We start from the raw sequence: 26455 nt of genomic DNA on the forward strand, positions 1-26455 counted from the left end.
TTCTTCATTCGTCAGGCTTCAGTGTTACTAAAATCGTGGGATTTATAAAAATCCACATACTTTTTCACTATACCATTTCTCCATAATACATTTACAAAATCTGTTTTCATTGGTATATAGTTGTTAAGTAGGAAGCTATCATTTGTAAACAAAGTTTTTTGCCTTTTGACACATATACATATGTACCCGATTGAATTATTATTATTTTCTATTACCCCTTCAATAAGTGATCACAAGCTTCCGTCACATCAGTGATCTCTGATCAACTGCCCCGTGAGTATCGTCCTGTGAGAGTGTGAGTCCTGTCTGTCGCACCGAGAGTCAACACACACCCATGCATGTGGGTCTCCAAATTTGCCGGACTTGACTTTTTAAATCCCCGTCGATACTTTTAAAGAATGATCGTAGGACACTCCTTGCTCGCCCATTAAATCAACTCCTCGAAACCTGATGATCATCATCGGAAAATTGCGATAAGTAGGTACAGCACATCATATAAGTACCAGCCGACACGGTGATAACCTGGCATGCGTCTCTCAGCCAACATGGCCACCGGTAAGGGCTTCGCCGTGATCCTAAAACCTCGAAGTTTGGGGCTCTTTGGGCCCGGCAAGGCTCAATCGGCCCACAGCTCGTTGCCCCTTCGTGCACCAGGATGCCGGCGACATTCTACCGCGGCCACGCAGGCTGTCGACTCGTGGTGCGCCAGACTACGGCCGACAAAGTGTGAGTACCTTTTCGGTGTACTGTTGTTACATCATATTTCACGCGACCGGTTGTTACTTTTTTCGACAATCAATTTGTTAATTTTATAGTTTATCGGGTACATTATAACCCAAAGGAGTTTGGTATGATTAGTGGATTTTAAAAGGGTCCTACGAAGGTTTTTCTGAGCTTTGGTGCTGGCTCTGGTTATTGGGTTGACATAACCTGCGGAAGGTTCACATGTGATATTTTAGCACCCAGCAGAAAACGTTTTTCGATGATTACCTAGTGGTTTTTTTTTTTTCATACTTTCTGAGGTTTTTACTAACTTCTGTACACGTCAGATTGATCGTGTGGGTTAATTCAAGTAGTTGTAGCTTCTGGGGTGGAGACAAAAACATTGCAAGATAATGTTGTTATTCAAATGATGTTTTTGTTGCCTTGCATTGTTTTTTTCTTGATAACTACAAATTAATTGCCAACAACTTTGTATCCATCATTTAGAGTCAAGATAATATACTTTCTAGTAATATTGTTATCTTACTTTCATGCTGTATCATATAGTTGCACATGTTAAATCTCAAATTGAAAAAATTTATAATTCTTACTTTCAATTTTTTATTTTGATCAATGCATTTAATATAATTTTCATCAATATACTGTGATTTTAGATTCCGTTACAGGAACACTACAGAGTTACAGATCATTTCACTTGTCTAGCAGAGTATTTGCCAAGAAAAATTACTACGAAATACTGGGAGTTTCTAGAAATTCTTCCGGCAAAGATATAAAAAAAGCATACTATCAGTTAGCCAAGAAATACCACCCAGACACAAACAAAGATGATCCAAATGCCAGTAAAAAGTTTCAAGAAGTGTCAGAAGCTTACGAAGTGCTTAGCGATGAGACTAAAAGAAAGGAGTATGATACTTGGGGCGCAACATCAGAACAAATGGGTATGGGGGCTGGACAAGCCGGAAGGAACACCGACACCAGAGATTTTAACTGGCAGTTCAAGTCGACTATCAATCCTGAGGAGTTGTTTAGAAAAATTTTTGGAGAAGCTGGTTTTAATCAAGGCAATTTTAACCAAGACTTTGAAGACTTTTCTGAATCCAGATATGGTTTTGGAGCAGCTCAAGAGGTATATTGTATTTTCTATAATGTTTTTCTATTTCGAAACATTGTTATTTAATTAAAAACTTATTTTCTCAGGTTATCATGAATCTGACGTTTAGTCAAGCTGCAAGGGGTGTAAATAAAGACATAAACGTAAATGTCATAGATACATGTCCAAAATGTCAAGGTAGTCGATGTGAATTGGGTTTTAAACCAATAAAGTGTCATTATTGCAATGGAACTGGAATGGAAACAATTAGTACGGGACCCTTCGTTATGAGATCAACGTGTAGGCAGTGCCACGGTACCAGAATGTACATAAAACATCCTTGCGTTGAGTGTGAAGGAAAAGGACAGTCTGTGAGTTAAAATTGCATACCCATTTATTCATTTCTAGTTCTAAATCTTTTAAACACAACCGGCTTATTTATTTCTATGTATATAGGTGCAGCGCAAAAAGGTAACAGTACCAGTACCTGCGGGCGTCGAGGACGGCCAGACGGTTCGGCTAGCCATTGGCAACAAGGAGATCTTCGTGACATTCCGCGTGGAGAAGTCAAAGTACTTTAGACGCGATGGCCCAGATATCCACACTGACGCCGAGATAAGCGTATCTCAAGCCTTGCTTGGTGGTGCGATACGCGTCGAGGGCGTTTACGAGGCCTTGAACATTCAGATCCGACCTGGCACCTCTTCTCATACAATCGTACGTTTGGGCGGTAAAGGCTTGAAAAAAGTGAATACACTCGGTTACGGAGATCATTATGTTCAGCTGAAGATAAAAGTGCCGCAGTCGCTGAATACGAAGCAGCGTGCGCTCATACAGGCGTATGCAGAGCTCGAGGAGGGCACGCCGGGTTCGATACACGGCATCACTATGAAAAAGGACGGTAAGGACGCGTCATGGAAAAATTAATCTGCATGATCGACACTATGCAGAAAGCTTTCTTGTTGTGTAAGGAGAGAGAAGTGAGATTGACAATTGTTAGGTGACGCGTTTGTTGTTAGATTTCGTAAGAGAAAGTATCGCTTGAGTTTCCCCGCGTGTACATTATTGTAAATAAGAGAATTTTTCTAGCATTAATCATCTTAGTCTCTGTTGCTCATTTATTCTATTTATCATGTGTTGTATGTATCAGGACAAGTTTAATAAATAAACTGTTTTTCGAAAGTTCTTGTTTCTTTAGATTTGGGTAGAGATTAAATATTGTTCTTTTGTTGAACATACAGATACACTATAATTGCCCAGTTTGATTTTTATAATCATCACAACATTATAGGGTGTTAATAAATACAACTTAGTGTGCTACAGTAACATTTTCTAATATTATGCAAGAATCTTTTGTTTGGTACATTAGTTACTTAGTACAGAGGTATGTATACACGTAAAGTACAATTTACCAGTGAAATTATTGCGTTTTTTGATACCTAACAAAACATGGTGAATTGAAGTCCTACTTGAAATCCAGTCAAAATAGTCATACATCTGCAGAGCGTATCGTTATCATTATTAACCCTAGAAAAATTCTCTTTGGTATGAACATTTTCACGAAATGTTTCTTACAAAATTAAAAAAAATTAGTTTTATCTTGATATAAAGACTACGATTACTTTTTCTAGAACCCACGTCGGAGCAAACTCAAGCGAGTGATACAAATCAAGGCGAAGGCTTGCTTAGTAGGGTCAAGAGGGCGATATTTGGATAAACTATTATTTATGTTAGGTGAGTGGTTTCGCCCTTTGAGGTTTTTTTTTTTTTTCCTTGAGCAAGTTGTGTAAAACAGTTTTGTTCACAGTGATTATGTGCAAATTTAATTCAACGTGTTTTATGTTTTAACATAATCTCAAATCTCACTCTATAATTAGGGAAACTGCATGTCAAATCATAATTTCACACATCATTCTTCAGCCTGAACAATTAAAACTCTTTTTTTCATTTAATAACACATGTAAAAATAACAAACATTTTTATTTCATGTAGATAATAAATTTATTGTCTTAGGTACAAAAGAGTGCTACCACGAGCCTTATGAACTCATGAATTCTATTCGGAAAGCTCTTAACGGTTCCAGTCCAACAATGAAAACGAAAAAGTTTGCGCCAGATGATCCATCGGACAAGCCGCAGGACGCCGCCTCAGATAGTGACGTCGATGAAAATGAGCGACGAAAGATGCCGTAAGAAAGGTCATTGACACATTCATACCGACACTTAAGCTCACATATATAAATACAATTACTTTTGGGGACTGTGAATATGTAATGGATATACATAATTGTATGGAGTATGAATTTGAAGCTGGGCACGCGCAAATGTCCATGGTAAATGAGAGCCTCCAAAGAAACTAGTTGTTAAAGTTGTAGAATGTTTTTAATTATTTTTGGGACGAGGCGACGAGGAGTTCGTTGCTTTGAATAAACAGAAGCAGCTGCATCGGCTTCACCCTTAGAAGTTGTAAAATTGTAAAATAGTTGAGTGTAATCGAAACTTATCGGAAAATGAATCTTTTCGATTGATTAACGATAATAATAACGAACCACAGTCTGATACACAATTTTCAATAAATACTATCAAAATTTTATAATGATGACATTTTTTGTCTTTTTTTGATCATTTGAGAACCAAAAGAATCGTTTTTCCTTGAGTTTTGATTCAACGCCTTATTACGAATTAAATTTCGAGTTTTTATTTTTTCAAGTGACTGTTTTATTCTGCCAGATTAAGCGAAAATGTACTCGTTTGTTTTACATTTTTATGCAGACGATTTGATCCTTATATGGCTAGAATGAACAAAACAAAAAAAAAAAAATACAATAAAAAAAAAAAAAATAAAATAAAGAAACACAGTTTGCAAGAGTTCTCTTCTCTTTATTCTTTTACAATCACTTATTTCCTATAAAAAACTATTTTACAGAGATTACTTGCACTTGAATTTTTGGTGGAATGTGTTTTTTTTTCGATTACACAAATACTCACATTATCATCCAAGTGTTTTACGAAATGTGTGATCACGTACACAGAAAAATAAAAAGTTTTGTTCAACATAATTATATGCTCGAAAGAAAAACCCTTCATGAAACACGTATTCATGTATTATGTACACACCAATCACATCGACGTCCACGTTTTGTTGGTTTTACAAAAAAATATATACATACACAATGTACATGCCATCGATGTGACGGCACTTTCAACGGTGTCCTAAATATGTCGTGACAAACGTTTTGTTGAAAACACTTTATTTTTTATTTTCATTTTTTTTTTTTCAAAGCCGTGAGATTAAACCGACGCTTTCTACCAAGCCTACAGCTAGAAATGTAAAAGATTCGTTGACACCGAGAAAACTCCTCGAGCATCTCCTTCAAGCGGGTATGAGCAGTCCGTACCTGAGCCCAACGTTCGTAAGGCTCTGGGTCGCGGAGACCTTGAGCACGGCCACGGCAAAGGCGGCCAGTGTGACAGCGCCTTCGAGGTACAAGCCGTAGAGGACGCGCACGTGGCCGGCTATGGTGGAGAGGCCACCGCCACTGGTGAAATCCAAAGGAAACAGCAAAGAGTCCGCCACGGGCTTCAGGCGCGCGAAACCGAAGCCTATGATGCCCAGAGTGTAGTAGGCACCTACAAAAACGGAGGTCTCGGTGACTCCATCTGTCTCTTTTGATTGATTGAACAATGCTCACCCAGGCCGAGAAACGGCGTGACTTTGACCCACGTAGGCATCGGCAGGTAATCGTAGACCAACGGATCGCTCTGGCACTCCTCCCTGTAGCTCCTGAGTATGCCGTACCTCTTGAGGCGCACCGCGAGCATGAGCCCGATGTTCAGGACGAGGAGAAAGTGCGCGGGTATGCCGATGAAGCCGAACAAGACGGTCACCGTGCGTCCCGCGCTCGTCCGCGGCACTGGAGCACCGAAACCTTGGGATAGAAGAGAAAAGAAAATTCCAGGAAGAACAGCAACGGCAGCCAGTTGAACTCACCGAGAGTCGTCAGCACGGAGATGGCAAAGAGCACGCAACCGGGATATGTCCAGAGTTGTCCGCTCTCGCCTCCCTCGCCGTACCCCGAGCTCACGGCCATCAGGAGCATCTTCTCGTGCCTGGCCACGTACTGCCGTATCTTGTGACTCCACATGGGCTCCGTCTCCTTGTCGTCGGCCTTCAACTGCCGCAACTCCGTGGCCAAATTGACGGCCAAGTCGCGCTGCATGTGCTTCAGCTCGACCACCTGTTGGCGCTCGCGCGGCCCTTCCGTCACGTAGAACGCGGACGCCCCCAGCACCGCCCACATCGTCAGCAGCCACGCCAGGCCTAATTGTACATTGTTGCATCATTGAAAGACAATCACGCGCACATACCTGTTCATCCATCAAAAGTATATGTAAAACAAGTAACTCACCAAACTGGCAGAGGGCGAGCCTGCAGAGAAAGCGAAGGCACCGGCAGATAAAGAACGACTCTCTGCCCTCGTAGGCCTTGTCCTTCAGGGTCGGGAATATCCTGAGCCTGTACAGGACCAAGTTGTGCGTTTGCATGGAGGCGTCCTTGCCCGAGGATTTTTGCCGCTTGGGTGCCGCCGGCGCGCCCAAACTCCTGTCCTCCTCGGACGAGCGGGGGGGAAGGGGCGAGAGCTTTTGCGCCATCGGTGCTCGGGGCCTTGGATTGTCGTCCAGTTGTTTTTCATCCCCGACTGTGGTGCCGTGGCCATCGGGAAGCACGTTTTTAAGGAAACGCAATAAATATGTTTCATTAAAAAAATAATATACAATCAGCCCCTCACTGAGCTGAGAGCATTTTTCATCCCAATACCCGATATACTTATTACACCATATTATATTATAGTAAGGCGCGCAAGGCCAGGAGTGTGCAGTTTTAGCCCAACGATCGAATCGATCGGCGCGTTAACGTGTGTGCGCGTCGAGGCTTACGTGCTCTTGGCATTGTTTCGTTTTACGCTTAATATATAAACGATGTGCAACAGGTGCGAGATGGTGAGGAAAAGTATAGGGATCCACATCACCTTCGGCAGTGGCGTAGCAGATGACGTCCTCGGGTTCCTCGGTCGCCCGCTTCTCCTCCCTCGTTCTCGTCGGCGTTTTGTCTTCCCTGTATCGACAGATTAGTTTTTTTTTTCCCTTTTGCTTATGGTAGCAGTACGCAAGTGATACCGATTTAGTGCGAGGGCGCTCGATGTTTTTTGTTTCTTTAAAGTCCATCGAAAAGCTAGTGACAAAAAACAACCAACATCGCTGCTAAGTTGTTTATCAAGTATTGCTTTGCGCGATCCCTATACAGCCAATTGTTACAGCTCGCGCTCTCACCTGTCCGCGTATTGTACTTAGAGAGTTGGTATAATTGCCGCTAACAGGTGTCGATCAACCGCTATACTTGCGCGGACAGTTGAACGATCACGACGTGAGACCGTTTTTTTTTTTTTTGTTTTGGCCAACCAAACGTGGAATGAACAATTGTACACTTAGCATCGAGCGTCCGCGAGTGAAAAATATCAGCGAGAGGGAAAAAACACGCACCTCTCGTAGCTCCTCGGTGGTTCGTCTTTGTCCTCCTCGTCGGACTCTCTCCAGCCGTTGGGGCTCTCCTTGGGGCCATCGCCCATCCTCAGCTCGGCAGCGAACTGGGCCCGGCCCGGGGTCGTCGTGCTCGCAAAGACCGGCCGGACGCGGCGACGCGAGCCAGCCGGCACCACGAGGTGTTGCTTGCTCCGCGCCACCAGCCAACTGGCCGATCTGGCTCTCCGGCGCGCCGCCGCCGCCAACAGCTCGCTGCACCCCGGCGCTCGCCGGCTCGCCGGGAGCTCGGACACGTCCAGGGATATCGAGCGCAGCGGCGGCGCCGGGAAGCGCGGCACCTCCATCACGCCGCGCCCCGAGGACTCTCTCAGTGCCCGGCCATGCTCACAACGACCGGCCTCGTTCAGCGTCACCTCGATCGACAGCCACTTTTTTCCGGGACAAAGGACAATCGGTCGTTTCGTGAGTTGACAATAAATATACCTATATGTAGCACATCGGTTGGGGGGGGGGGGTTGGAAAAGTTGCTCGGGATGCTTATAAATTAGCAAGCATTAATCGATAAGAACACATCTAGGTTAACGTTTTTTTTTATTCAAATGCATCGGTGTGGGGTGTGTGTTCAAGGGCTTTTAGATTTGTGGTACTTTAATAACAACAATAATGCTTTTGCTAAATTGACCGTTTCAAGTGTTCTCATACTACATGAGAACATTATACATTGATATATTGTATTATTTGTACAGTGAAATATTTTTCACTATAAAAATATATGAGGTACCAACAAAAAAAAAAAAAAAAACAGGCTACCCTTTGATATACATAACGACCTAGTTATTCCAACAACGTGTCGGACCCGATTTTTTTTTTTTTTTTATCCTCTTCCCCCTTCATTTGTCAAAGGGTTGGACACGCGAGCCTCCCCAAGTCACAAAAAACAGAGGCACATCTTCGTTATTATTCATCGAGTGAAAGATTTACCCTGTGCGTACATGGGGTACATGTTTACACGCTACACTACAAACATTTGTACTGGCTCGCACGCGGCCCGATCAGATTTTATCCTGTCGCCTGGTAAATTATTCACTCGATCGGCAATCGAAGCTCCATTTTTTTTACGCAACAAAAAAAAAAAAAAAAAAAAAAAAAAAAAGCAAACTATACCCGGTCTGACGAAAAAGCGACCTTCGCTACTTGTTTTCTCGAATCGGCGCACCCGTGCCCATAATTATACACCCATCGAAAACCCGTGCTTTTTCACTCCTTCAAACATTACACAAGAAGGGCTCGGACAACTTGCCACGTGTACATGCGCGTATAATGTCATGCATACACCTTCCTTTGTTCGACGCGACAATGGAACTTCTTATAGCATACATAAACACACAGCCCGCTCCCATCCCGTGTGACAGTCAAGGTTCCCGAGCAACACACGCGGCGATCGATCGATATAATACATTTTTCCGTGCAAAAACTAACGATCGCGTTGTATACGCTCGGCTTACATTAACGTGTGGCTCCCCGTGTACGCGCGACGAGACAAAAAGTCATTTTTTTTTTGTTCGAGGGTATGAGGCCGCGATCGCTTGCGTGGCCAATCGTGGAGTATAAAAAAACAATATGTACATATACTGACGCTATTCGGGGAGTCCATCGTCTTCTCCGTGATTCGTATCATCTTGCCGGTCGGTCAGCACGAAAAAATCATGGAAAAACCCGCACAGAATATCCGAAATGAACAAATCTCACTTGAATGTACACGCGAGTGTCAACGATAGTATATGCCCCTTGAAGGGGTAGGGGCCGATTCAGGTGAACGTCATTGTTGTCGCGTGTGGAAATCGTGGGGCTTTGCTCATTTCTCGAAGACGCCAGCTTTAGCGACACTGACGAGCGCACCTCGGCTAGACTTGGCGCTGAGCTTGTGCATATACCCTGTACACCTTGCACCACGTGGCCGCGTTACGCTTATATTTACTCTATACCTACTTTTCATGTATACCCCGTCTTTGATCGTTATGCTCCTCTTCTTTCTTACGCGTGTCTGTGTAGAGCCCGCGGGTGTGTGTATGTGTTTACTCTGTCCTGCAACGATTCGATCGGCTTTTCCGACAACTGCGACTATGAGATTTTTCTATACTTCATCCGTCCTCATTTTTTTTTTTTTTTTTTTTTTTTTTATTCAAGCCAAAAAGTGTGCGTTATAACTGCTCCAATGTGTTTTATGTTGCCTAGTGTACAATCGATCCTCTTACGTGATTTTTTGTGATTTAAAGTCATCCCATGAAATAACAATTTTAAAAAATACCACAATGGTCAAATGGGACATTTATTACGCTTCATCAAGTATGCTAAAAAATATACACGGATATTTTTGCACAGTTAAATTTTCACTAGTTCAAAAGTGTCATATTTTCACTACTTATCTATTTGTGTAATCACAACTTTTTTTTTTTTAATTCGAAAAGATGTCAGTGTCGACTCTTTGATTTTTATTTAAAAAAAAAAAAGTTGATAGACACGAAAAGTGAGCTGCGAATAATAAATGAAAGTTTTTCTACCCCTATCGCACCTCTATTTTTATAAAGAATGTTAATGATAATCTTTTTGCATAGGAAAAAAAAAAGACCAAAGCTATAGTTTAAATTGCAGATCCAATCGAGCCGCGCGTAGTGTTGGGAACGTTCATGAGCTGCGGTTGAAATATATACGCGAATGAATTATTGAAAATTATTGAATGCGAAGGCTAGTTTGTTTTAGTTTTTCTGCTTTTAAAAAAAAAAAAAAAAAAAAGAGCACAGTCGATCGGGAGTATAAAAAATTTACTGTCAACTGTTAAGGGACAAATTATTTTTATCGAAAAAACAAACAATATTAAACAATTAAAATCTTATCTTCAACTATACTTGTCAAAACTTGTTCATGCATGTAGTTAACGATAAAGTGACTATGTCTGTTTGTAATTGACAGAGCGTCCGCGGGAAGCTATTCATTCAGAGGCCCAACGGGACCGGAACCTGAACACCGGATCATATAGGATTGCGAGTTCGATGCTCTTCGATTATACCTATTCAAGTATCATAGTCAGCTCGTGATTTTTGTTCTTAAAAAGCTATCGGGAGCTCGAACATTTTCAAAGGAAAAACAAGATGTGGTTGTTTAATTTACCAAGTAAATTTTACAATAATGAAGGTACCCTCGCATCACTGTTGTACGTGACGAATATCACCCGCGCTGAACATGATGCGAGTATATTTTAACGGTAGAAATTTATTAATTTTTTTATTGAGCACGACACTTTTTCAATCGTAAAAATGAAGCCAATACCTACCAACTGCTTCCCAAGGAAAAAAAATGGATTTTCCTGAAAACACTTTGCACCCCTTGTCTTTCACATATGCTCGTGTTAACTTAAAAATGTAAATTATGGACAGTTGCAAAATGTTTTATTAACGATTTTGCAAAAAAAGATGGGTGTCAGCACACATATTGTCATCGACTCGCGCGGCATCGGTTTTTACAAAGCGACCCGAAACTCCAACTGTTCCACAAAACCGCACTCAATAATCACGATTCGAAAACCAAATTTTTCCAAAACATGTCGGGAGAGGGGGGGGGGAGGAGGGAAAAAACCCATATGCAACTCATTCGTTCGCTTCTCCGACTGAAACTGCGCGCGCGATCGAGCGCCTCGCCAGACGAGCACACACCTGCGAGGGCGACGCGCGAACTTAATTTTAGGCGAGGCGCGCCGCCTTTGATGAAACAACTCATCCAAAGCCAGAAGCGTCGATCCTCCCCCTTACCTCCCTCGCTTGGCTCCTCCTCAGTTCCACCTTGGCGATATATAAGCACGCAATTATCGTTTACACGCCCGTGCGCCCCGAGAGAGCCGAGCTTTAGTTTTTGGCGCGCTGTGCTTGTCCGACGGGTGTAAAGACAGCTCACACCCCCTACCCCTGCGTTCGGCTTTTTTTTGCTCTCGTGAGGTATCCACGTATATATGTAGGTCTTTGTTTTTTTCTTCTTTTTTTTTTTTTTTTTTTTTTTTTAGTGAGTTATAGGTATGGAAGGAAGAGGAGAGTCGTAATTTACAGGTTTCATGAGTAAACTCGTGAAGGTAGATTGTAAAGAGATACTCTGATGGCGTGATCATTTAAGAAATATTGTTTTTTATTTTTACCCTGCACTCAATTTGATGATTGAAGTATAATTTATGATTTCTCGAGTGATGAAGCAAGTAGCACAGAATACGATATTGGAAGACGATGACAACGTCCTTAACGAAACTTTGGAGTACGACGTCGATTCAATACTCGATTGAGCAATCAAATTACTGTACGACTTTTCGAGTAATTTCATCTACATATACTTACCCAATGTGCTTTTAAAAGGATTTGCATGTGATTGACGTTGAAAGCTACCGCTTTACGATTCACAATTTCTTTTGTAAGTATAGGACTGTTCGATTGTAGTGCCTTACACAGGTTTAGTTTTATCGGAGCTAAATATAAGTTGTCAATTACCTTAAACAGTACACTTTTTTCTCAGGTGTTAATTGAGCGATGTAAATCGTTGGAGTTACTAAAAATGTCATAAAAACAGCTCTGCAACGCAAAAAAGGTAAACAAAAAAAGCGCAAAAATTTGTCCATCAGGTACATAAATAAATTAACATTTTGTTCTGAACTTTTAAACACAAGAGTTAAAATTTTTTGAAAATGACTTTCTTTTTATCCTGACAATGTTATCCTAAAGTCCTAAACTACGAAAATTGTTTTAAACTCGCAAAACCATTGTAAAGTAACCCCTTTTTTACCAACCGTTATTTTTAAGATGAAAACATTTGTAGTTATTTTTTGGAAGCCAATGCTTTTTACCATTATTATTATTATTATTATTATTATTATTATTATTATTATTATTATTATTATTATTATTATTATCATTATTATTATTATTATTATTATTATTTTTTTTTTTTTTTAGTATTTTAAGTGAACTGCACAGGTAAAAAATAAAAAAATTTCCTTCATTTATCTGTTTGTTTCCTACACAGTACACGGTACATACACAGTATGTATACAAACTTCCTTATACCCGCTGATGTTACGTTTGCACAGGATTAAAAAAATGTTTGCCAAACTTCTCTATTTTTGTTTTTTTTATGGAAAATATCAAACAAAAATTGTAATTTTCAACATATCGTTACTAGTTACGAGAAACAAAAGTGTTTTGACTCAAGCGTCAACAACAATCAAGAACAATAAATCGCTCGCGACAAAAAACGTCCCACGGATCACCGAAAAGCGTACATCGAGGGAGAAAAGAAAAAGGGGTGAGTGGGGGCTGGGGGACTATCCAAGTTACGTAAGAGTAAAAGCGTCAAAGTAGTACGTGAGGCAGAAAAAGAGCTCACTCAGTGCCGCGAGTACGTGTACAGGACGGTATGGTAATACAGAGACGGCCCCAAAGCCCCATCGATCCAACAAAGTCTCAAGCGGCGCCAGATTAATTTTCCACTTCTCGCCTATACCTCGACTGTATGCAACGACTCTTTAATCTCAAACACTATTTTTATTTTTTATTTTTTATTTTATTTTTTATTAATTGAATTGATGCTCTTTTTATCCAAAAGACGCACTGTTAAAATCAATAATAATCATCGTAATAAACCAACAAATGCCGTACGTTCGATTCTAAAGTAACACCCATATCGAATTAAAAAAATCCCTCTCCAGCGGCACACACACACACACACACCCTCTCGGAGGGAGAGCAAAGCTCAATCCAACCCCGTTCACTGTATACTTTGGTCGCGCGCACCCACCACAGCGCACGGCACACCCGCGCACACGGATACGAAATGAAAAAAAAAAAAAGAAGAAGAAAACAAAAAAAAACAGAGCAAGCAGTAGCGTAGTGCGGCACGAGCCGCTCGGCTGTACGCGTCGTATCAGCCACGCTCGCCCCCGCTCACAGTTACCCGCAGATGCGCCGATGGCGCAGGTACGCCGGGCTGGGCCTGTGCGCCTGCTGGCTGCCCTTGGCCATCAGGCTGCTGCTCCTCGGGCGCGGCTACGTCGAGCCCTCGCTCGCCCTCATCAACGGCCCGGCCATTGGCAGGGATGGGGACTCTGCCACCGGGGCACGGGTGGATCGCAGGCTCGCGCAGTCGACGCCGGCCTTCGTTGGAGCGTACATGGCCGAGCGTCAACCCGCCAACGTGTCGTACTGCAGGTAATACGCGTGCAAGCTTTGAGGGAGGAGGGGGAGTTGCGGTGACGGTATCGTATGTATGTATAGGACGCAAGGGGTGGTTTTGCCCACGCGAGAAGATCCCGGTGAAGATAGGAGTGGACTTTTTGGCGTTTGATTTTTCTTTTTTTTTTTCCCTCATTCGGGAGTGTGCTCACACCCTTGCTAAATTTATTATTTACTGCTGTTGCGTGCCTGGACAAACTAATCGATTTAGTGCCTGTTAGGTGGCATGTATCAACGTGATGTTTTTTCATTCGGAGCCACAAAAATGTTTACTTGACCGCTATTATTTCGTTACCTGCTTCTCCTCCCAAGCCCTCAAAAGTTTTAGGTCTTCCGATCAATAGATTCTTCATTGATTCGTATTTTAAACTGTATAAAAATGCATCATCTCCAGTAGTAGGTACATACATCTTTGCTCGAATGAAAAGGACAACAACATCAAAGTTGACAAGATTTCAAACCGAGTCGCGATTGCTTCATTTACCACAATACGTCAACTCGGAGTATATATAGATTATTAGAAGTACAATGTAAAAAAAGCTTTTATTTTTAATTAAACCGCAATCTTCGATAATGATCATTTGACGAGAAATGGTGACAAATAGGTATAAATGGCACGTGATCTATGTGCAAACAGGTGGCAGTACGAGCTTCCCGAGAGCCTGGTCTACCTGGACTACCAGCTGATCGCCAGTCCCGAGGCAGGACCAACGGGCGGCCCAAACGGCGTCCTCCCGTTCGTCATCCGCGGGTCGCAAAACGCTGCCGATCTCCCACTGGTCACGCTCTGCAGCCACGCCACGGCCGATCAGGTGTACAGCATCGTCGAGCTCGCCAAACGCTGGGAGGGCCCCCTCTCCCTGTCCGTCTTCGTACCCGGCCACGACCTCGGCCTCGCCGTCCGGCTGCTCGACCTCGCCTGCCACTGCGAGCCGGCCATGTCCAAGGTATACGCTAACTCGCCCGCATAATTATATACCTACATGTACACATATTGGATTATCTTCGAAAAGGTCTCCGTCCACTTCATCTTCCCGCGCAACGAGCCGCCGAGCCTCGAGGCCCCTCCATCTGCAGCAGATCCGGCCTCGCCCGATCGGAGCTGCGGAGCTGCCGATCTTCAGCGCAAGACGGCCAACAGTACCGATCGCCACCGATTGGGTCTCCTGTACCCGATAAACGTGGCGCGCAACGTGGCCCGGTCCCTGGCGCCGACGCAGCGCGTCCTCGTGTCGGACATCGAGCTCCTGCCGAGCGAACATTTGGCCTCGCAGTTCGCGGCGATGCTCAAGGGCAGGACCCCCAAGAGGGCCATAGCCTTTGTGCTGCCGGTTTTCGAGATCGAGGCCAGGCTCGCCCCGCCCGTCAACAAGAAGCAGCTCCTTGTCGCGCTCAGAACTGGAAACGCCGTCTATTTTCACAGGTACATTTTGGGTGTGTGTAGATTGCCTCTGAACTCCTCTTTTTGGAAAAAAAGACTTTTCCAATGGCTAATATTAAGATTGTGTTGATGCGGCAGAGGTGTGAGTGTGCACGCGTTTTGGTTTAAGGTTCCTTTGTCCGCACTGCCAGAGATTTCCGGGGATCGAGACCAGGTGGATACTGAGACCGGATCCGGGTAAGGTGAGGCCGCTGATCATCACCAGAAGGGAGTACCCGAACAACAGGTGGGAGCCCATTTTCATCGGAACAAAGCACGACCCCTTCTACGCCGAGGACATGACGTGGGAGGGTCGCCAGGACAAAATGACTCAGGTATAATAATAATAATCCAAGCGTTATCTCGGCTTGAGTATCGGAGCAGCTATACTTACATGCCTCAATCGCAGATGTTCGAGATGTGCCTAATGAATTATCGACTAATAATCCTCGACGGTGCGTTCTTGGTGCACACTCCGGGAATCAAACGCAAGCCATTTGTTGACGGACAGCAGCCGCGCGTCGACGAGCGACAACGAGCCCACGAGAGACGGAACGCTCGTATCTACCAGAGGATCACGCGGCGGCTTCTCAAGAGGTATCCTGTCAACAATAGGTGCAAGTCGTGAAGGTTGTTATTTTGACGAGGTAATTCGTTGTATTGCGAGCGAGAGAATACAAAGGAAAGGAGTAACGACACGAAGCTGACAATACTAATTGTTATATACATTATTGCCACGTATGGTTGTGCGCTGTAGGGTATTTTGTAGATGGTAATGATTACATTGTGATATGAAAGAGGGTTCTTTGTTTTTCTTCTTTTTTTCAACTGTGTAATAAGTATATTGTGGCGATTTGTTAGGAACTCTTACAGGAGATAATTCTTTACCTACCAATTTGTCATTTTATTCGAATAGTTTTAGGAATTCACAATATCTTAGTTTTGTGCAAAGTAATACGGTTGTAGTCAATTCCGTACCTTACCAGTCAAGTGTTTGTTAAGGACAAAATTTTGTCTCATAGCATAAAATTTCAGGTAAAAATGACGTTTCAAATTTTAATGATGATATTGTTGTAGTAGTAAAGATGATGCCAACAAATATTTCGGGACTTTTATGATTTTTTTGTTGAGGCTGTACGTACACACATGTAGACAAGACTCACCTCAAAAGGCTCAGCCTGTGTTTGACTTCCTGCATAGGTGTACAAACGTAAGTATATAAACAGGTTCTTTCCAGGTAATAAATTATGTCGCACACGTGAATTTTCCAAGTTTTTGAACTTAGACCTTTTTTATTAGAACTTTTTGTATTTCGATCCTACAAATAGACTTATTGAGAGTGAACAAGTAACTACGATATAAGTATACATAGTAATTGTTTTTTTAATTTTATAGAATACCTTGAAAATCTACACATATTAAATATTCTCTTAGCAACTACTGCGCTTCATTAGAAACATAATTGATAACATGAAAATTATGTTATTGAGCAAAAATTATTCATATCAATAAGCGTAATTTATTGAGTACAAAAAATAACTATACTGAATACATTTAACTTAGACGGTAAGTGATTCTACGAGAGCCACAAATAGATAAATTGATAATAAACCGATAGCACATTGATAATAGATTAATAGACTATTGGCGATCGTTATCGATGTATTTTATCTATGATGTATTACTATACGGCTATTCTTGTGGCCTAATATAGTTAAATAAGATGGTAATTGATGTTGCGATAACCAATAACAGATAACACGGTCGATTACTGTTATTCAAGCTGAATGGTAATAGCATTACATCATTGCTTCACTGTAAAAAACATATTTCGATAACAATCGCTGATAAAGTAAATTTACTACGTTATATTAAATACTTTTGTAGGAACTGTATTTTAGTATGAAAATATATAATTAAAAGTCAATGAAGCGCACCAGCTGTGGTCAAACGAAATATTATCATTACTATTGTAAACAACGAATTAACGATTCAGAAATGTCATTGACACTGACAATTAAAGCGACATATTATGTAGAAGACTATCGACAGTTCGAGCCTGTAGAGTATATCTATATTTATGAGAAGTTTTATGTAGTTTGTAAGTATATTGAATTTAATAAATATTATTTTTTTCTCTTTTACATTTTTACCCTACATGTTAACCTTCTCCTGAAATTCAAACAAATTTTAAATGTAATCTTTTCTGTTTTTATTTTAAACAATATTGATGGACACATAATTAACTGATAAGTGATTAAATTGTGGCAAAAAATGAAGTTTTACTTAACCGATACTACCGTTTTCCTAAAACTAAATAATACCAAGAATTTATTTTTTAACATTATAAGAAAGTGTTTCTTAAATACAAAATGCATTTTATAATCTAAGAGATGAAACCAAAATTCAAAGAAACACAAATCAAAAAATAACTGTTCACGTCCTCCTTAAAGTTTACTTTTTCATCTTTACTATTTTTAGTTCAAAGTATACCTTAGCGCGTGTTTGTAAAACACATGACTTTCACGGTTTCCCGGGCGTATTGCATTTTTAACAAACCGTAATTATTTACCCAGGCTGTGGTAAACAATTAGTTTGTTCAGTACCTGTAATCAGGTGTATGGGAAAAAATGTGCACTTACGTGAGTGAGGGGCTATACGCTATGTTGCTTTTGCTTCCCAGTACAGTTGAAAGGAAAACTCTGTCGCGTGAAAGTGACTGACAGTTTGTCAGCGAGTTCTTACAAAATATTCGATGCCTTTAAAATTAATCAAAAGTAATTAACAATGATAGCATTTAACATTTTCGTAAGCTGCATTTATCAAGTTTTTTTATCCGAAACGGTAATCTCATACAAATGGTTGGAATACTTGTCCAACCAAATATCCTTAACGGCGCATTCTCGGCAATTGACGATTTTTACCGATTTCTCGGTAAACGACACCATAATACTGAAAAAGTTGGCAAACCAAAACTCTGTAATCATAACGGAGGAAGCCAAGTTGGAAACTGGCATCAACGGACTAGGCCATATTCGACAGCCAGGAACGGCGTCGTTGTACATTTTGTTGACCAAAAAACAGGATTGCATTAGACATTTTGCGAAATATTTGCACGCTGCCGTTCGACCTTTGGTATTGCCAAAAACTTTGATTATTTATACTAGGGACAATTCAACCACTGACGATGAAATCCACGGCATTTTGCGTTACGCTTGGTCAAACCGATTTCTGGACTTCTCAATCCTATCGTACAACAAAAGTGAACAGTTGGTTTATTCTTTCAATCCTTTTTTCGATGTTTTCGAAAAAACCCTACTGCCCAGCAAAAGGGACATATTTCCCGATAAAACCAAAAACGTCAATGGGTATCCTTTAAAACTGATAGCGTATCGCGACCTGCCATACCTCAATTACACAAAGCGTGGTAACGACATCCACCTGACTGGGATTTATTTTTACAAGATAAATATTGTTGTCGAGTCGCTCAACTTTTCAATGAAAGTCATCAAAGTCGACGAAAGTCTCTCGGTGACCAATATCATATACAAAAGTCTAATCACATTGAAATCCGGCGAATTAAGTATGCTCTCCGTGCCCCAAAGTCTCATGATGAGTCGTAGGAACTCTATGCTCTTTGTTCCGAGATTTTTTCGGCGGTACGTTGCCGTAGTTCCCATTTTGCTGACAAAACAAACGAAAATCTCTTTGGAAATTTTAATCGTCATTCCCACTTTGATCTTTATTATTATGATGGTGGTAGCGATGAACAGATGTAATAATGTGTGTAATGTCACTTGGAAAAAATGGGAAATCGTCGTTGTGCTTTTCGGTAAAGCAGCCAAGCTGCGATCAACGAATAAGTTTGACAGATTATTGTTTTTAGGTACGCACGTGATAAACTTTTAGTATACTTTTTTTAATTTCAAGTGACAACCAGTTTATTTTTTTCACTCTATTGGTAATTAATATTTTTACAGTTGCAACCTTGTTGTCGTGTTACTACATAGTATCCATGTATCCTACGGCCTTCAGTGTACAAGTGAAGCAGAACGAGAGATCATTCGATAGCTTGGAGGAAATATGGGATTCCCAATTTTCATTGCCCATGTTATTGATTGACTACGAGTGTATTTTTTTCAACGAAAATAATTCTGAGATGAAAAAGTTAAAGCCAAAAGTTCAATTGATCGAAAAAGGAGCTGATTGTTTCAATAGTTTGGTAAAGCACCAAAATGTTATATGCATCGCGACCTTGGACGTTGCGACCATGTACGTGAAAAAAAATCGGTATCGGGATGGTTCACCGATAATGAAGATATCCAAGGCTGCGCTTTCCACGGAAGGTGTAGCTTATTATTTTGAGGACAGCTTTCCCCTGAAGGACAAATTCAGCGGTTTGCTTGGAAGATTGGACGAGACTTACCCTAGAAATCCCGAGTTCAATAGACCACCCGTTCATTACAAATACAGCGACATCAAAGATTTTGGCGATCGTGACGCGCGTTTGACCACAGAGTTGATTATATTTTTATGCTTGGGCCACGTATCTTCAATGATTACCTTTACCATCGAAGTTATGATGCGCCATCGTGTTTTTCTAAACTTCTCGGAAAAAATTTCAAAGCTTTTTACGAAAATTAAGTGATCGATTTCTTGTGAAAAATTGCACCTTGAATAATTAATAAATCTGCACTTGCGTGTGAGTAAAATATTTATAAAGGGCAGCGTTTCATTACCATGCATCGATCCTTCAGTACTTTATTATTATCCTACAGTAGATACTACACTACCTCGATGGTCGAAGCTTGCGGAGAGCTTGAAAGCTTGCGCCGTTAGATGTCGGTAACGATTTTGTCTCGTTTACTTTCTTATTTATTTATTCATGAAACCCTTTATTTATTTATATATTTTAACCGAACAATACATCTAACGATTGCTCACCCCTAAATTTGTTTATTCCAATGTCCTCTTTTGTTTGATTTTGTGGACATCATATTAAACACTTAAATAATTGCTTTTACGAGCATAAATTTAATCGTTAAATCCATTTTCTTTTTTTCGTTCACACCATGTAGTATTAAAAGTTCAGCTCACAACTGAAATCACATTGGATTAACCTTTCAACGATCCTCATTTCACATCTCTATTACTGGCATCTGGACAAAGGAGGGAAAAAAAAAGGTAATATCCTCGCACGGAAATGTACAAAAAAGCGTTTTTTGTCACCATAAATATTTCGTCTTGCTCCGGGCAGCAATCCTCGGACGATTGAGACGTGATTCCAAAGGCGCGTGTGTTTGCCGAGCCTATCTCTTTTGGGGCACACTGTTTGCTCGCGGGTAATGGACCAGGACCGAGATTTTTCCAAAGCGGATTGCGCTCGGGAGATTCGAGGGCTCGGTCGAAAGATCCAAAAATAGACTGTCCGGATGAATAACAAAGGGATGGATGTTTGCAGAAGCTGTATCGCCCTTTGCCCTCTTTGGGGGTGACTCATCGAGTCCCTTTTCCTGCTCACTCTTTCATACATAATACTTACCGTAAGCGATGGTCCACTTTTTTCCACACCCACAGGTAGTTCAGATTTTCTCGCAGGTTGGTATCGATAAATTGCGTTCTATACCGATACTGGTCCATAAATCGTCGTCATAGGGAAACGGCAATTTCCTTCCACCCACGCCCATCCAAGGGTTGATGATCTTCGAGTATCGGCTGGCTTATTAGCCAAGCAGTACGCGGCCAAGACGTACGGTCCCAGTGAGATTTGCCGTAAGCGCCAATTAGCGCCAGACACCAGATATTTAACTTTGACTCGTGCATGTATAAGCTCGATGAGACGATGGGTTAGCCCTCCCCTCCCTCGGGGAAAGTTGACTCGAGACCTACACGCGCTAGGCCTTGTACCTGACCCTATATCTTGCGTACTCATCTTTTTAGATAAATCACTTGGTTTTTGGTTTACGCAACTAAATGCTGGCAGTATCTGACGTTTCGGTGAAATGATAACGTCGTTATGTCGAGTTGTCACAGGTATGTGTGTGTTTTTTCATGGAGGGATAATTTACGTGAACGAAAAAATAGTTGGATAGTTGCTTGTGCACCGTTACAATTACACCAAGTTATCAGATTTGTTCTTTGAGTTACCGAAAATTGTTTCATTGAGTTATTTATTGTTGTTCAAAATATTATTGGTTATTGAGAATGATTCATTTTTACCAAAGTCTAAGAAGAAAAAAAAAAAAAAAATTTGATCCACACTAAAAATTGATAAAAAAATGAAATCGGTTTAGTCCCACTACTGTTATTCGATTACGAATTTCGCTGCTCATTGTTGCTTGAATCAACAGAATTTTCTTTTTCGCGTACCAAAACGAAGTGAACGAAAAAACGCCCGTGTCCTCCGTAAGCAAGTTTGGTTACTGAAAAGCGTGTTTCGGACAGTATTGTGGAAACGTTCCTCCCACCATCCCTCCTCAGCCACATGGCAACGACGCGCGGGACAGTACAATGCGCCCGAAAATTTAATTGCCGCCGGCAGAAGCGCTTTCAGCAGCAGAAATGGACGCCATTCCTTTCTTCATTGCGAAAGGCCAGATGAACGCGCGCTCAAAAAAAACAACGCAACTTTACGCTCCAACTGCTTACTAAAAAAGACATTGCAATGATCATATTTTTCATACATTCATTAGCAATTTGGTAAAGAGCCTTACGTAACTCTACCTGCACCTGCGGGCTTCCATTGATTTTATGCAATTTATTATTAACCGAAATTTCACGCATGAAATACACGTTTATTCAATAATTTCATTTTGCTTTGCTCGCTTTAACGGGTTCAAGTTGACTGTCGAATTTGCGGGATATCGGTTTCAGCACCGTACACATGGGAGCTGAGAAAAAATTCAATTTAGATGATGACGGACACCCTATACAGCGTTGTATACACATGCACACACGCGCTATATGATACTCCAGTTGGAATAAACACCACTACAAAATATCCCCGGCTAAAGTCGTGCTGATCCTCGGCGACGAGTATATTTATAGCCACGTGCGCGCCTACTCGTCGTCTTGCTCTTTGATATCACCCCTCCAACCCTCGAACCAAAATACACACGGTGAACCACTCGACCTAAAAATCATTAATCAATCAATCTCCAAAGACAGCCGGCAAACTGCGACAGATGAATTAATTCTACCACTCGTACATACAGTACATACATGTATTTTCTTTCTCTTTTGTTGTCTTCCAACCTCCTCCCACATGCATACCGCCGTACGCCCATGTATGTATAGGCAGTTAGAGCGCGCGGTGGCTCGGTCGGCTAGGTCGTGAATTGGCACGCGGGAGACCGTGGTTCGATTCCCGGCCAGTGCGACTTTTTCGGGCAAGTACCTCTGTGAGTCTCACATGTGCTTTTTCACCACGCAATGCTCCTCGAGGAGGGCTTAGGCGACCTCCTCGCAGCAAAATTGCCTAACTTCCCCCTACCCCCTTCCCAGTAATGGGAGGCCTCCCATCCCTCTTCCCTTCCTTCTCCAAAGTGCTAAGTGCCCATAGCAGTGCCCTTATCAAAGGAGCCGGACGTAGAGCACTATAATTAAAAAAAAAAAAATGTATAGGCAGTTCGGCGTGACGTCAAGCGCAGCACTTGTTGCTCAATTTTACCCTCCCGAGAGAGGGAGGGAGGGCAAAAGCCCCGCTCAGTAATAACACTCTAGAAGCCCTATATCCAGCTTGTGCATAATATACACGTATATATGAGCGAGGCCTTTTTTTTTCTTTTTCTTTTTTTTTTTTTTTTTTCTTTCTCTCCCCCACTCCGTTCGTGCAATTGCGGAATTTTCTACCCTCGAGAGCACGAGAGGGAGTCCTACTTGATTCATCTTGAAGAAGGCGAGAAAAAAAAATGCGTACGCGCTGGCGTCCCGCTTACTTTCTGATTTTCTGGCGCAACGACGGCGACTACTGTCCCTATGCGCTGATTTTTCTACAGCTCGCGCGGTGGGGTGTGTGCGTTGGTTAGATTGAGCTCGGGGTGAAATTGTAAGGGTTGACGATGATGATTCGGTGGTGTTTTTTTTTTTTCTCTCCTCCGAGGCTCTTTGATGTGCTTTTTTTTATTCGAGATTGCCATTGGGCTTGTCAAGTTACAGCGCGAGTATGTTTGTAAGCGTGAAAGAGGTTTTTTTCATATTATTATTATTTTTTTATTTTTTTTTATTTATTACTATTATTATTTTTTTTTTTGATGAAATTTCTTTGTACTGGAGCTAATTTTGTCGACTACGAAAAATTTTTGTGACTGGTGCCTTTGAAATTTTTTACAGTTTTAGCTTGTACAATATAACCCTTCAAATGGTCCGTCTGACTATTTATGGACCCTTACTACTGCGTTTTTTGGTCAAATTTATTTGTACGGGAGCTGATTTCGTTGATTACAAACAATTTCTGTGGTGTTGGTGCCTTTGAAATTTTTTACACAACTTTAGCTTGTACAATATAACCCTTCAAATGGTCCGTCTGACTATTTACGGACTTTAACTACTGTGGAATAGTAGAAGTGTTTTTTTTTACTACTTACAAGTATTCTGGCTTGTGTTTGATTAATGCAGGCGTGGTATTGAATCTAATGAATTATTTGTGGATTAAAAAAATAACGATTTTTTTATACGACAAATTACACGTTTGTACACAATAAACAGTACTTACGATACCTGACACCATTAGTTTTACTTTTGAATTTCACTGCCATGTAAATTTCCGTGTCTCTGTTACAGTACCCACGTGGAATAAATTTTAATTTAACGTTCTACTTTACCAAAAGTTTCTCGTCACACATTTTCGCGCTTATTATTTTTTTATTCATTCAAAAATCTGTTTGCGGAGCCTTTGGATACGACTGATTTTCACCTCCTCTGTGATGATGTGCAATTTTGCTAGATCGAGCGCATCTATTCATAAATTCTAGCACGCCAAGCTACTGAATAGGAATACATGTATTTTTAGATCTTTTTCCGTGATACGTATACGATACAAAAGCTGTGCGATTCCTTTTTGGCGTGATTCAGAGGAAAAGTTTAAATTTAAATCTCCAATAATGTCAGACGTACGATTTTTTCCTTTTTACACTTTACCAAAGGAAAAAAGTACTCTTTTGGATCGACGAAATTGAAATTTTTTTTTTTTTTCGTTCAAATATGCCATTTGAGGTACGGTGGCTGGCATCCGAGCACCCACTCATCGAAAGTTATAACCGATACCCCAAATCAGGCACTCTTGTTCCTCTCTCTCGTATCGCCAATCAGCTTATTCCGAGTAAAAAGTTTCCAAAAGCTAGTAATCAATCCGCCCTATGTCCCCTAAAAGAAGTGTCACCCCTCGAGCAAACGACTGACTATACGATGAGAAACTCCAACTCCCTCGGGAATAAATAAATAAATCCCCGAGTGGCGAAAATATGAGGCGGTCGCGTATGATACACCACGTCGCGCCCAATTTCTTTTTCATTAGAGAACGATTCTTTCGATATAATGGCAATACGCAGCGCCTTCGACGCTCTTGTCACGTCCATACGTCATATTTCTTGCGGAAAAAGGGGGGAGACAACCTTGTTTTTTTTTCTCTCTCTCTCTCTCTCTCTACCCATTGTCCCCTGCGTCGAGAGTATAGAGATATGTTGTGAGTTTTTCCACGAAGAATGCTCTACCTTGGTGGACAAAGAGCAGCCAAGTTTTTCTACCGTTCACGGGGATGAAATGAATCAGAAAATGACTTTTTCTTCCTTACGGTCTTCTTCGAGGGTTTGGCGATTATAGGTGTGCTCGTTTTCGATTGGCTGGCTTTTGTAATTATAACTTTCTCACGAGTGGGATGAAAAAATTTTTTCTCGTCCCCTTGTGATGTGGCACGTGAGATATAATATAAACGCATGAATCGAAGAACCGCAGTAATTCGTTTCCAAAGTGACTTTTGCAAATGAAAGGTGAGCAGCAACAGGAAACTGCGGAGTAAAATACAGCTGGTAAGGCATGACCAGCTGCCTCGCCAACAGATGTAACTAGGTATTTGGGAAACCCAGGAAATTGAATATGCCGAGGGAGAAATATCAAATGGACATTCGCTTTTAATTTCATTTGAACAAAAATCTTTATTAATCAATAAGTCGACTCGACAGAGTAGCAAATTTATTCGCTGTAATGCATGGAATCGGGTGATTAAAGAAAAGAGGTGCAAAAACAGTATTTCCCTTTACTCGCGCTCTAGTACGGATGATTAAAAATTCCGCTTTTCTTCTCGTTGGCTCGACCGAGAGCTACATCCATCAGATTATATTTTTAATTTCCCCCTTTTCCTCGGCTCGGTCGTTCGTTTATTCGCGCTTCAACCACCCCCTTTTCCGCGTCTCTGTACCCAAACGAGAACAAAGTTTCGCGAGATAACACAGCATAACGAGATCCTTCCACCACTTTGACGCTCATGGAGTAAATGCAAATTACGCGGCAGAGGACGCGGTTCGTTACACCGCAAGCTCGATTTGCTCATTACACTCTCAAACCCATCAAAATTCACTACGCGAAAGCTCGTTCGCAGCGTTTTCCCGTGGCCAGCAAACTTTCCACCTTCCCCCTAAAATTTCCACCCTTCCTCTCTCTTACATCCAGATACGGGTGCACTTTCTTCCTCTTCCTCCCGGCAAATTTATCGCTACATTCCCGAGCAAGTACCTGCGAGGAGGGAAAAGTCGTCCAAGGATTTTCGCGCGCGTTCTCGTCCTTCGTGCTCGACATCTGCGCGACCTTCGTCTCTCTCTCTCTCTCTCTCTCTCTCTGATGGGGAAAAAAAAAAAAAAAACAATAAGGTGGACGCGCAGATGGAAAATCAGCGTATACGTTTCACTTCGACGAACGTGTATAGTAAGCCAAGACTAATAGGACCTATGACTTATTCAATCAAGAAAAGAAAGTTGATAACAAGCACCAATCAGCCTGTGGCTCCGCAAACGTCAGGAGCGGCGCTCGAAAACCCAAGTCACATCCCGCAACTTTATCACGGAACAGCGAGAGAGAGAGAGAGAGAGAGAGAATGTAAGACCGCACGCACGCGACGCATCTCTCATCGTATCGTCTCGAGTCGGGAGAAGGAACGGAGAGGGTAGAAAAGAAAGAAAAGACGCGGGAACAACATAGAAATTAATCAGCAGCCGGCGACAACGACGGAGCAGCCGTCAATTAGCTCCAGGAGAGCCGCCACCCTTTGCCCGCTGCACGGGCCACCCGACGCGTATACGCAGCATCACCCCCGTGTGCGCACTTTCTCCCTTTCCCTCGTATAATACCTACAGAAGAGTGGGTATACACACCGGTGGGTGCCCCCCCCCCCATACAGCGTCGCCGCGAGACTGCGAGCCACGCCTCC

The 26455-nt window shown here is 41.8% G+C and overlaps 3 protein-coding genes across 4 annotated transcripts; 2 read left to right on the plus strand and 1 right to left on the minus strand.

Moving 5' to 3' along the window:
- Position 1: 1 nt before the first annotated feature.
- Positions 2-4579, plus strand: LOC106637748 (dnaJ homolog l(2)tid, mitochondrial). Of its 2 annotated transcripts, XM_014350678.2 has the most exons (6): positions 2-726; positions 1377-1849; positions 1921-2184; positions 2270-2714; positions 3445-3547; positions 3827-3909. In XM_014350678.2, the coding sequence occupies exons 1-5, from the start codon at positions 528-530 to the stop codon at positions 3528-3530; spliced, it is 1467 nt and encodes a 488-aa protein (XP_014206164.2). In that variant the 5' UTR covers positions 2-527; the 3' UTR covers positions 3531-3547; positions 3827-3909. The 2 variants fall into 2 exon arrangements, with proteins under 2 accessions (XP_014206164.2, XP_014206147.2); XM_014350661.2 differs by lacking the exon at positions 3445-3547 and having other exon boundaries at positions 12-726; positions 3827-4579.
- Positions 4580-4677: 98 nt separating this feature from the next.
- On the minus strand, positions 4678-10940 carry LOC106638336 (uncharacterized). The gene is made up of 7 exons (XM_014351449.3): positions 10685-10940; positions 7354-7781; positions 6843-6928; positions 6222-6512; positions 5804-6133; positions 5505-5741; positions 4678-5442 (listed from the first exon to the last, which is right to left on the minus strand). Exons 2-7 carry the CDS (start codon positions 7695-7697, stop codon positions 5186-5188), a joined length of 1545 nt encoding a protein of 514 aa, XP_014206935.2. The 5' UTR covers positions 7698-7781; positions 10685-10940; the 3' UTR covers positions 4678-5185.
- A 2404-nt stretch (positions 10941-13344) lies between these two features.
- Positions 13345-17088, plus strand: LOC106638185 (beta-1,4-glucuronyltransferase 1). Its single transcript, XM_014351252.2, has 5 exons — positions 13345-13592; positions 14254-14563; positions 14630-15039; positions 15167-15371; positions 15446-17088. Exons 1-5 carry the CDS (start codon positions 13345-13347, stop codon positions 15662-15664), a joined length of 1392 nt encoding a protein of 463 aa, XP_014206738.2. The 3' UTR covers positions 15665-17088.
- Positions 17089-26455: the final 9367 nt, after the last annotated feature.

Source organism: Copidosoma floridanum, unplaced genomic scaffold (assembly GCF_036245765.1).
Source record: "Copidosoma floridanum isolate Cflo_tuat_1 unplaced genomic scaffold, Cflo_Japanese_pri ptg000007l, whole genome shotgun sequence".
NCBI lineage: Eukaryota > Metazoa > Arthropoda > Insecta > Hymenoptera > Encyrtidae > Copidosoma > Copidosoma floridanum.